This window comes from Spermophilus citellus (assembly GCF_964194105.1).
Source record: "Spermophilus citellus genome assembly, chromosome: 3".
In the NCBI taxonomy this organism is placed as follows: Eukaryota; Metazoa; Chordata; class Mammalia; order Rodentia; family Sciuridae; genus Spermophilus; species Spermophilus citellus.
This window is the reverse complement of record NC_138184.1, coordinates 4,481,769-4,494,157: the sequence shown is the minus strand read 5'-3', so window position 1 is coordinate 4,494,157 and position 12,389 is coordinate 4,481,769. Positions and strand designations below refer to the sequence as shown.

The 12,389-nt window shown below is 51.2% G+C and overlaps 1 protein-coding gene across 3 annotated transcripts in view; it reads left to right on the top strand.

Moving 5' to 3' along the window:
- INSR (insulin receptor) overlaps positions 1-11,220 on the top strand; it is a 124,280-nt gene extending 113,060 nt beyond the window's left edge. For all 3 annotated transcript variants that reach the window (XM_081286201.1, XM_081286202.1, XM_081286203.1), the window contains 7 exons: positions 87-154; positions 774-1,018; positions 1,559-1,669; positions 1,757-1,916; positions 3,603-3,732; positions 4,041-4,175; positions 6,271-11,220. In XM_081286201.1, coding sequence (XP_081142327.1) covers positions 87-154; positions 774-1,018; positions 1,559-1,669; positions 1,757-1,916; positions 3,603-3,732; positions 4,041-4,175; positions 6,271-6,625 — 1,204 coding nt within the window. In that variant the 3' untranslated portion in view covers positions 6,626-11,220. The remainder of the gene's footprint in view (positions 1-86; positions 155-773; positions 1,019-1,558; positions 1,670-1,756; positions 1,917-3,602; positions 3,733-4,040; positions 4,176-6,270) is intronic.
- The last annotated feature ends 1,169 nt before the right edge of the window (positions 11,221-12,389 follow it).

The following is a 12,389-nucleotide window of genomic DNA, read 5'->3' as shown; positions in this document are numbered from 1 at the left end:
TGTAAATGTCTCCCACTGTGGCCAGTTCAAGACCTAGGGTGGGTGCCGTGAGTCTCACGCTGCTCGGCTTCGGTTTTTCCCTCCAGGCAGCCAGATGGGCCGATGGGACCTCTCTATGCTTCTTCAAACCCCGAGTACCTCAGCGCCAGTGACGGTGAGTACCATCCCCTTCCCTAATGGGTGACGCTCCCTCCAAGGGAGGGCTGAGGACAGACTCTCACCCCAGACAGGGCAAGGAAGGCCTCCTTGCTCCTTGGAGCTTGCCCACCTGCCCTCACTGCAGAGACTCCGTTCCTACGAGCCGTCCAGTGGATGTGAACTGATTCCTGCCTGGGTGGGAGGACGGAGCTGTTCTGGGACCTCTGGGCTGGGGGAAGAGGCTGAGGACCTGGGGCTGCAGCACGGGGTGTGCAGCTGGAGTGGCCACTGAGGGTCAGGGACAGAACTCCGAACTCATCCTCCAACCTGGGGGGTGGGGATTGGAAGTTAAAATGGGAGACCAAGGAGGTGAGAGCCAGGGAGAGGACGGGGCGAGTGGTGGCCGGGTGAATGCTGGGGACACGTCTGCTCTTTGTGGCAGCTTCCATGAGGGGCTTTGTGTTCCCAGCTGCAAGGGAGGGCTAGTTCCAACCCCTTCGTGGGGCAGCGACACCTGCCCTGTTCTTGGTCACATGTTCAATGCCTGACATGAGCATTTGCAGGGGACTCGGGCACGGGAGGTGGCCGGCCCCTGGGGATCAGCCGAGGGTGCCGGGTAGATAAGTGAGGAGTAGTGTTCCCCTCTTCTGTGTATGTGCCGGACGAATGGGAGGTGCCTCGCGAGAAGATCACCCTCCTGCGGGAGCTGGGGCAGGGCTCCTTCGGCATGGTGTACGAGGGCAACGCCAAGGACATCATCAAGGGCGAGGCGGAGACCCGGGTGGCAGTGAAGACCGTCAACGAGGCAGCCAGTCTCCGGGAGCGGATCGAGTTCCTCAACGAGGCCTCGGTCATGAAGGGCTTCACCTGCCACCATGTGGTAGGTCTGCATGGGCCAGATGCGGCCTCCTCTCATGCCCTTACCCTTGCCTACTGCCTCTTACCACAGACTGCCAAGGACACTGGATGTGGACCTGCCCATCTTCCCCTGCACCCTCCATCCCAAAGATGGGGAAGGGGCTCCTCCATGCCCCCTCTCCCACCTCACCTGGAACCAGACTCTCTCTCTGTACCATTGTTTTCCAGAACTTTCCATCACTTTCTGGAATCTTCCTGCACTTTCCAGAATTTTTCATCTCTCTGGATCTTTTATTGCTTTTCCATCACCACCTGGAATCCTCTCTGTCTTCCCTCTTCCTGGCTTCTTTGTAGCCCTTTGTAACCTGGCACATGCCCCGTGTGCTCGGGAACATTAAGGGGGTGGGCTTTGCCTTGGGGTGTCTGTTTGCTCCCCACACCAGGGCTGATCATGCTCCATCTGGGCACAGGGTGCCGAGTGTGCCGTAGGCACCAGGCAGAGAGACCACGGTGAGTTGAAATCATCCCACAGACTCTCACCCGAGAACCCCTTACTCTGCAGGTCCGCCTCCTGGGGGTGGTGTCCAAGGGCCAGCCCACGCTGGTGGTGATGGAGCTGATGGCTCACGGAGACCTGAAGAGCTACCTCCGCTCTCTGAGGCCGGAGGCTGAGGTGAGCTGCCTCTAGACCCCGGCAGGGTGCCCGCTCCTGGCTGCAGGTACCAGGGTCGCTGAACATGAACCCATGTTTCCACTGTAGAATAACCCCGGTCGCCCTCCCCCGACCCTGCAAGAGGTGATTCAGATGGCAGCAGAGATCGCAGATGGGATGGCATACTTGAATGCCAAGAAGTTTGTGCACCGGGACCTGGCAGCTCGAAACTGCATGGTTGCTCACGATTTTACTGTCAAAATTGGAGGTTTGTCTTTGGATCTTTCTTTCTGCTTTGAAATGTCTGGCCTGGCTGGTTCAAGTTCAGGGGGCAGCTCTCCAGGATAAGTTCTCAGATCTTGTCTACAGTGTCAGGGCTGGGGAGGGGCCCAGTCTTCCACTGGTATTTAGTCATATTTATGGATGAACTCACCCCTTCGCTTCTTTCAACAATTCCTTGTGCTTGGTAGGCGCTGCCACCTTAGTGGGTGCTGGAGGTGCCACTAGACTAAATCACTGTGGTCTGCAGCCGTCATCTGCATTATCTAGCACAGCGTGGTCTATGTCCCCATTTACATTTCAATTAAGTGAAAGTAAAATTCCAGTCCATTGGTTACTGGACACATTCGGGTGTTTGACAGCCACCTGAGCCTGTGGCCACCACATTGGACAACACAGACCATATCCATCCATAATGGTGGGGCTGCTCCAGAAAAGTAGTAAAGAATTTCCCACTGTGTAGACGAGACGAGGAAGGGAGGGCAAAGAACAGTGAAGGGAGTAGAGTCCCCGGGGGGGAGAGAAGCCTCGGGGAGAGTCCAGTTCAGGAAACATCGCTCTCTGTAGGAAGGTGACGTTCCAGCTGCATCTGGCAGGATGAGTGAGAGTGTCCAGGAGAGGGGATAGCGCATGCAAAGGCCCTGAGGCTGGAAAGATGGTTTGGGGTCTGAATAAGATGGATATGGGGGACCAGAGGAGCAGGAGAGGTATGTGAACTGAGAGGCCAGAACCACACCTGGAGGGGCCTTGCAAGTCACAGAATGTCACCTGGTAGGATACAAGTGGGAAACATGACCCTACTTATGATCTCAAGGCCATTCTTCTGGATTAGCAGTGGAAACCGGAAGGAAAATGATTCGGTTTACGATCCCAAGAGATTCTTGCCATATGTAATGGTGATGCCTATGATCCCAGGGGCCTGGGAAGCTGAGGCAGGAGGAGGGCAGGTTCAAGGCCCATTTTCCTGGGGGTGTAGCGCAGTGTTAGAGTGCCCTGGGTTCAATCCCAGGACTTCAAACAAACAAACTGAAACTCAAACGAAACAAAATCAGACCAAAAAAGCTCCCCAAATACGCAAACAAAACCCCAAAGACGTCCTCTTACATTAGCAATGGAGCAGGCGGGGGCATGGTCCTCTTCTGTGGCCTGTCCTGGGCAGTGGGCCGCCACTGTCAGGTGGGGGGGTGTGGGCAGGTGAAAGGTGGTGGTGGACCTGGATGGCTCCAGTGAGGAGCAGCTGGGTTGAGGGGAGGTGGGGAAAGAGTAGGTGGGGTGCTGCTGGGTTGGGTGTGGGGAGTGAGGAAAGGGGTGGGTCGAGGGAAGGCCCGATTCTGGGGGTCCGGTGACGAGCTGGCTGGGTGACGGGGCTCTATCCAGTGGGGACCAGAGGTTGGCTGTGGAAAGTCAAGAAGTCAGTTTGGGGTGCTGGGGAGAGTACAGGGTGGGTGCTGAGAATGGAACTCCAAGGTACGGGCCAGAAAGCCAGGTCTTTGTCACTTGGTGCCTCCTTGTCCCTCCCTGTAAATGGCGGTTGGCATTCCCCCTCCGCATCCTCATGAATCCCTCAGAATCCGTTCTCACTGAACATGACCAGCCCCGGTGAACGCACACCTCAGGGCAGTCAGAGTGGCAGACCGGGGGCTGCAGGCTGAGTGTGTGACCTGTTTCTTGTCAGATTTTGGAATGACCAGAGACATCTACGAAACGGATTACTACCGGAAAGGGGGCAAGGGCCTGCTGCCCGTGCGGTGGATGGCACCCGAGTCCCTGAAGGACGGGGTCTTTACCGCTTCTTCTGACATGTGGTGAGTTGGCTGGAGCAGTAACCACATGGCTGGGTCTGTGAGGAGGCGTGTGTGACAGGCCCGGAGGGGGCCAGGGAAGCCGGCCTTCCTCCCATCTCTTCATCAGGAAACGAAGGCGATGCCCTGGCTGCAGACCTCACACGGCTCCCCTGCATTCCAGGCGAGACTGATGTTGTAGGAATTCATGAATTGCAAGAGGAATTGTTTCATTAACAAGGCTCTGATAAATGACAGCCAAGGTCCAGTAGATGATAAGGGTGTGTGTCAGTGGGTGGCTTCTTTGTTAACTACTCTCAACCTGCCGGCAGGTCCTTCGGTGTGGTCCTCTGGGAAATCACCAGCCTGGCGGAACAGCCCTACCAAGGCCTATCTAACGAGCAGGTGCTGAAGTTTGTCATGGATGGCGGGTACCTGGAGCAGCCCGACAACTGTCCAGATACAGTGTAAGTGCAGAGACACAGCACAGGTGTGCCTGGCCTATGCTGCTTGCACACTTGTGTGTGCATGCTGTGTGCCTGGTGTGTTTGAAGTGCGTCTTCACATGCAGGCTTGTGCTTGCACGTGCCTGCCTGTGTGTTTCTATATTTGGTCATTAAGCATGTGCTGTCTGAATGGCATGTCTTCATGCGAGCCTGTGTTTGCATTTCAGATCTTTGCAAGCATACTTGTGCCTACATGCAGGTCTTGGGTGCTTGTGTGGTTTTTGTTTTTTTTGTTTTTTTGGCACACTTAGTGTGCACATCCCATGACCTCACCTCTGTGTGTGCACTTGGTGTGCATATTGTGCATCTGCATTCATGAGTGTGTTTCCATATCACGTCTTCACACAACTGCTTTTACTGCATACACAACTGGGAGGCTGTGCGAGGAGCCACGATAGTGGCAATCTTGGAGCAGGAAACCTGAGAACTTGGGGGAGGGAGACCTATGCTTGTTTTTTCTTAAAATTTTATTAGGTAAATGTATCAGGTATCCCCCCCAACACACATTTTTCTTTTAAATTTTTGTTATAGGGTCAAATAGTCCACACACACCTGTGCCATTTCACACTTGGAAAATTGTCTAGCTTCACTAATGGTCCAATAAATAAAGAGTAAATAAAGAAAAAATATTGCCTTCTAAAATTAGGAAAAAAAATTTCCTACTCAGTGCTAGCAATGCTGTTGTTAGATAACCATTCTTACTGCCTTTTGTACTAGTTACAGTTGCAAAGACGTTGCAAAGAAGAAAACCCTAAAATTTACTATCCAATAATGAGATTTGCTAAATAAATTGATAAATTAATTGATGTAGCAAATGAAATTTCAACTGAGGCTTGTGAAGATATGTTATAACTAATTGAATGAGCTGCTGTTCAGATAGTAAGTGGAAAAAGTGTTTTCTATTACATTTCCAAATGTGCCCAGGTAGACCAGACCCGGTCCGCCAGCCGAAGGAGAGCAGTGAGGGAGCCGTGTTTTCTCTATACTTTGGGGTGTTTTTAACATTCCACGATGAGTACTTATTACACCAAAAATCCTCTCTCAGTATCTATTAAGTTTTTTGCTTCTGAAAAGGAGGGAGGTCGTTTAAATGCTTCCTCCCTCAAGAATAAGGAATCGGTTTAAAAGGCCTCATATGACAGAAAGTATGAAACAGTTATTTGGAAAGTCTGAAAAAAATATTTCTAAACACTGCCTCCTGCAGGTCCTTTCCTGGCTGTGCCTGGGTGCCGCTGGCATGAGTTCTAGGATCAGGGAGATTAAGTGAGGCCTAGGGTGGAGCTCGCAGGCTTCTCCCATAAAGGGCTACATTGTGAGGGTTTCCGGCTTTGGGGCCTCGTGGCCCGCCATCCAGGCTGTAGCTCCCGGTGGCTGCAGACATTACTTAATGAGTGGGTATGACCATGTGCCGATTAAACTTCATTCATAAACACACTCAGAGGGCCAGTTCCTGCCCTGGAAGGTACAGTGGTGGTGAGGAGAAAGGTGAAATGGAGAACAAGCCCGACTCCTGTCCCAAATGCTCTTGGTGGAGCAGAGCGTTAGCCTGGAGGCCCCAAGGCAGCCTCTGAGGATGCAGAGTCTCCTCCGGGCACATACCATGAAGCCCACTGGCAGGGGCTGCTCCTGTGGCTGAGGCCCCTCCTGCCACCCTCTGGGGATGGAGGGCTGGGCCTCTGGCAGGTGCACCTACTGGGGCTCGAGCATCCCCCCCTGCGGGGTCTTCAAGTCCAGCACTGCTGGTGGACCAGGGGAGCCGTTCCGGGAAGCCCAGTTAGGAATGAAGGGTTATGAAGCGCCGGGTGCAGAAGGGGTGGAGGGTCAGGGATGGATAAAGCCATCACCCATGATGCACCTGTCCTAGTGAGACGGCCCTTTTGGCTTACTGTCAAAGCCACATTTTCATACCCTTGAGTTGCCATTCCTGCCTTGACAAGGGCCGCACGCATGGCTTCCGACATGCACAAGTGTCATCTCTGAGTGTCGGCTGCAGGGCTGGGGCGTGCTGCTTGGTGGACTCCTAGACTCATCCCCCACCTGTCCCTCTGTCCCACAGCACCGAGCTGATGCGCATGTGCTGGCAGTTCAACCCCAAGATGCGGCCCACCTTCCTGGAAATCGTCAACATGCTCAAGGATGACCTGCACCCCAGCTTTCCAGAAGTTTCCTTCTTCCACAGTGATGAGAACAAGGCTCCCGAGAGTGAGGAGCTGGAGATGGAGTTTGAGGACATGGAGAATGTCCCCTTGGATCGGTCCTCCCACTGTCAGAGGGAGGAGGCCGGGGGCCGGGAGGGAGGGTCCTCTCTGGGCATCAAGCGGAACTATGAGGACCACATCCCCTACACCCACATGAACGGGGGCAAGAAGAACGGGCGGATTCTGACCTTGCCCCGGTCCAGTCCCTCCTAACAGTGCCTGTGCGGGAGGTTCCTGTTTCACTTTTCTCTGGTTTGAACGCCTCTAGAAAACTCAGGATTCTCACAACTCTACCCCAACGTCAAACAGATCTCAGAGATAGTTTCTGTACATTTCTGTTCATCTTTTGACCTAAAACACGCTGTGTGCTTGCCAATTCAACTGGTCATCAGAAGATTTAACTGTGAACCTGGAGGGGAAGGGGTTCCATGGCTGCTGCCCTTTGGGCATCCACAATTTCGAACCAGGATTTTTTTTTTCTTAGTAGATTGAAAGAAAACACGTATTTTTACAAAGTTTTTATTTTTCCTTCTGCTAGTGTCTGAGCTACAGTATAAAAGAGAAAACTTGTCTGAGGAACAAATGTTGAAAGGAGAAACAAAATCCTGTCCCGGCAGAAGCCCTAGCTTTACAGGGTGACCTTTCTCATCCCGACGGAAGGATTTTATTTTTTTTCTTGTTCACAAAATCAGTTCCTCAAGTTGACCAACAGCTGCTGCTGTCCCTTCTGATAAGTGTGCACAGCCCCGGCGTGTGTGCACACGTGTGCTTTGGTGTGCGTGCGTGCATGTGCGTGCGGAGTCTTCGTGCTGAGTTGAAGCTTTGGGAATTGGCTCTGGGGGTCTGTGGCTGGCAGGTCTGTGGCTCACGTCCTCCCCCCCGGCTGCTTCCTTCCGGGAGACTGTGCCCTAGACAGAATCTTCTCCTGTCGGGAGACCTGCCTCAGGTGACTCTTCCCCTTCCCTCTGGTGAATCGATGGTTTTCAGGAGCTGAGGGAGGGACGTTTAGTTTGGAATGGTCATCGTGGATCTTTGGAAGACCAAACAAAGCCAGGACAAAAAGAAAAAGAAGCAAAAGGGAAAAAACCTGAGATGACAGAGTTTTGAGGATATATTTGTAACATTTAATTTTGAAGAGGTCTCGGGCATTAGCCTCCTAAGTTATTGACTGTTCTCTGGAGGAGGACTGGGGGGTCTGCCTGTCTCGGGAGAGTGAGTGGGGCATGAGTAGCTTCTTATTTGGGTCTTAAAGGAGTGTTTTCTGGGAATTAAGCCACATTAGCTGCTAACCCTTTTGGACATTTTTGAGGCCCCATGGAGTGTGGGCAACTGGGAGTTGGTCCTGTTTGAATAACAAGTTCTGCCGGAAATTTCCTGCTTGGATGAACTGGTTACAGATGGGCCCTCCTTCGAGGACACCTGTGTTCATCCTTGGTGTACCTCCCCCCGGCCCCGGTGTTCCTTCTCCTGGGTGTGCACCTTCCTCAGTTACTGTGCGAACACAACAGATCAGCTCCCAAAGACCAGCAACCAGGATGGCCTCTGAGAACATCAAGCAATATACCAGGGGATGCCCTGAGAACATCGGTCCTCTCCATTCGTGGGACATCTGAGTATCTTCAGTACCAGTCGCTCAGAACAGCCCTGTGCCCGGGAACCTCAGCTGGGTCAGGCGTGGTACCTGAGCATCTCCCTCAGGTGCTTATAATGTGGCGATCTCTAAGAGACTGATGTCTGGAGGCGAGACCGTCGGACTTCCCCACCACTGAGAACTTCTGAACGGTGGGAGTCCCCCGTCTAATTCTCTGTGTGAGAACCACAGCGGCTCAAGTGAAGAACATGGTGAACTCCCCACCTGGGTTCATCAAAACCATCCCCACGGGCCATCCCTGAGCGTTTCCCTACAGATGTTTGCTTCCTTCTCCTCTTCCTCTGTTAAGAGTCGTGGGACAGGGATACAGTGGCGACCTCCAAGCCCTCTCAGTTCTGGGTTGAGAACACAGGTAGACACGAATTCCAACGGCCTATTACTATCTTATTTATATGATTTGAGAAAATACAGTCTGTAAAATATTGCTGGGGAGCCTCAGTGATTGGGTACAAGAAGCAAGAGTACAGAAATTATTTTCGCCAAAATTATTTTGTAAATATAATAAGAGTCTGTATGTCAATTAGAGACACACAGATCTAGGTATTTTGTTCTTTTCCTAGTAAATTTGTAGTAATATACTACGCTAGCAGCAGTTTTCACATTTTTCTAATTCAGAAAGTTTTTCTTAGTGGGAAAAAGTATTTATTTTAATATATAAAATCAATCTAAAAATCACTTTCGTAAAAAATGGAGTGCATGTAAATTTTTATCAAGGAAAAATAAACAGGTGAACGTGGGTCATGATTTTTTTTTCCCAGCACAGTCTACCTCAGTGTGTTGTTAGGATGTGGTTCAATAACAGACATCTTTGAGACTTCAGAATTCTGCCTGGATCCAGTTTGAATCAGGAAAAAAGTGTATTAGCTGATTCCAAATGGCAGGGACCAGTAAGAATTTTGAGGGGGGGAGTTAGGATGGAGAAGTTGTAGCCTTCATGTGAACCTAGTCCTGACCTCCTGACCGATAGTATTCCTCTCTGAATTAAATCTTCCTTTTAAAAAATCCTGCATCTATTGACGCTATGCTCTCCAAACGGAAACCAAGGTTCAGGTCATCACAGTGTAGCTGATGGATGGGGCACCTGGCCTGCCGCCTCGGATGACACGTGGGTGTCTCATCGGCTGCTGAAAAGGCAAGCTTTGGCTCAGGGCCAGAATCCATCACCCCCTGTCCTGCTGGAGCCCCCAAAAGTGAGTGCACAGGTGCTGTGGGTTCTCGGATACTCATTCCCACTCCTTCCAGACTGATAATGCTCTCGGGGATTGTATTCAATTCACATGGATTGTATTCACAGGCACCCCACACGCACATACATACCCCGACTGCAGGGTCTCCTTTTATGGAAGGTAGGGCAGGGGGCATTTCTGGAAATCCCAGTTTAAGACCCAGCAGTGTACTGAACACAGTTTTAACAAAACCTTGAACCCCTGTGTTGGGCCTTGGTCTGACCTTGTGCGACTTTGAGAACTCTTGTGAAAGTCTAGGTGGGGTCAGCAGAGCTGTGGTCTTATTTGCCAAACCTCACTGCTCCTGTCCTTTTAGGTACTGCCCTGTGGACCCCCTCCTCTCCACCTCCTGGAGAGGGGTCGAGTCCTGGCCTGCCAGTACAAACGGGGGTCCACCAATTTCATTTTGACGTCTCCTGCGGTAGTGAGAAGAGCGGGCAGCTGATGGTTCACAGACCTCCTCTCAGCCTTAGAAAATGTTGACTGTGTGACATAGAAGTTTGGCCCTACAGAGGCATGGCCATGCTGGGAGTTGGTAGTGATTGTCACCACACACTGGCTTAGGTGAACGCTTTTTGTTCGTCTTTAAAGACGGCTCACTGTTACGAACACTTTTTCATCAACATGTGAAATCCATGCAATAGTTTCTTCTTTCAGGAGGAGAACACCCATCACATCTCTTTCTGCCTAGGTCCGTGAGGTCAAGCACATGCTAGGAAATGCCCATGTTCTGGGAGCTGTCCTAGGTGCTGTGCTGTCATTAAGCTAGTGGGAAGGCATGGTCCTTCTCTGGAGAAAGCACAATGTAATGAAAACGTGGAATTGATAAAAGGGTCGGCACTACAATGCGGTGACCCTAGAAGTATGTCCCCCACTGATGTGCAGTCTTGAATCCCATCCCAGCAGGGCAGATGGTCCAGCATGAGATGTGCAGGTTGGGTTAGAGAAGTCCTTTCTTGGTAGCCCACCATCACACTGGTTGTTGGGCAGTGTGGTCATCAGGGCATGGTTCCTGCTGGCCATCCTGGTGAACAAATGGATGTGCTATGTACCAGAAGTAGTCACTTTTCTGCTTCGTGGTGGGTGGAATTTGGGGGTATATCAATGTCTTGTGGATGCCATCTGGTGAGTCCTTGACACCTTGGGCTCTTCAGAAATTATGGTTTTGTTGGGGGTGGGGGAAGGGGGAATGGTTTTTAGATAGATGGTGTGCATGGGGTAGTGTCATTTCAGAAAATCTTCCAGAATGTTCTCAAGAATATTAATTTATGCTAGAGGCTGGAAATGAACAGAACAGACCAGCACTCTGTTCTTTAGAGCACTTAAAAATGGGATGGCCTTTCGGGGGCTCTGACTAAATGTGTCCTTAAGGGTCCCCAAGAAATGGAGGGAAAGCAATGACTTTTTGAGCTCACTGTCGCCTTCTGATACTAATCAAGGTCCAGAACTAGCCTCTAGCCAAATTTTTGTGTGGGTGTGGGCCATAAAAATCCTTGTTAAAAACCAGATCATGCATCTGGGGCTCTCGGTTCCGTTTGAGAAGGAAGGACAAGCCCCAAGCGAGTGTACCTGGACGCATGTGAGCAAGATGGCTCACCTGGTCTTTAGACTTTTTCAAATCTGCTGCTCCCTACCCCTGTGTGTGTCTGGGTGGCCTTGGCTCTGCATGTCAGCAGTGCAGATCAAATGTCTATGGCTTTTGCAGAAGACAACTCGGAAACAATACCCACCCAAAGCCCAATTATTACGTTTTCAATGTTTTCCTACAAGAGCCAAGTAGCACCATGTACAGAATATGCCTTTTTTTTTTTTTTTTTTTTGGTGGTGGTGGTGGGTGGGGGGCCTGGAGGTATTGGAATTGTTCTGCATGTAAAATATGGGGTAATTACTTGTTTATATTAAAATTCTGAATAAATTATCTGAGAATTCTCTTGTTTTTGTGTGGCTGGCCTCTGTGGGCTTGTGACTTTCAGGTGGGCTGTGTTAATGAATCCTTGGGAGGTGGTGGGTTCTGAGAGGAGAGTCTCGGGTTCTTCAGCCACGAGCTGAAGTTAGACAGCTGCTGCTGGCAGGTTCGCTGATCACCAGGCCACACCTGCACTGCCAAACCACCTGTCGACATGCTGCCTTGTTTCCACACCAGGCCCTCCCCGAGGCCTCCCCACCATGCAGCCACCAGGGGCTCTCCTAGGCCTCCTCACGATCCAGCCTCTCGGGGCTCCCCAAGGCCTCTGAGGCCTCCCCACGGTCCTGCTGCCAGGGGCTCCCTAAGGCCTCCCCAGGACCCAGCCCCCCAGAGGCGCTCTCCAGGATCCCAGGGAGAGTCTCTAGTTTGTCATGCTGGAAACTTTCATGTCAAGGGTTTTAAATGTCATCCTGGGAGTGAAGACCTGCCCCTGCGGTGGGTGGGTGGGTGGGTGGATCGCGGACTGAAAGCTGTTTGGACAGGCTTCCTTGAGCTGAATCCAGAGCATAATGGGGAGGAGACAGACTGCCCACCTTTAGCTCCTTGTATGACTTTAAAGAGTCACATAATTTCACAGCTAGTTTTGTCTGCATAACCAACGTCTTCAGAACTTAATGGCTTAAAACAGTAAACATTTCTTTTTGAAAAAATTTAATGCATACATAAAAACCTACAAGTGGCACATATTAATGGGGGCACATGTCCATGTGGCCTTATGTAATGCTTCAGTCGGGTTGAATCTATTTATCTTCTCCAGCATTTCTCGTTCACGGTGACAGTTGGAGGAGCATTCCCACAGAGCATTCTGGCAGCTTCTGGTTCTGAGATGAGGTGTATGGGCAAGAGGAGGCCGTGCTGAACAAGGAGGTGCTTGGGCACATCTCGGGCATCAGGAGAAGCTTCGACAGTCTCTCTCCCATAGCAGCCCGTTCACCTCAAGCCGGGATTCTCCAGCTTTATTGGGCTCTTGGTTATTTGCACATTTTCCCTAGTTTCCAAAGCACTCTTCATTCAGACACCAGCCAAGAACAGAGCTTGGTGTATTTAGGGGCACTGGGCTCAACCTACCTGAAACAGAGCAGCACTTGTCAACAGCAGGCCCCTGGAACCTAGGTCTTCAACAACCCCAAGATG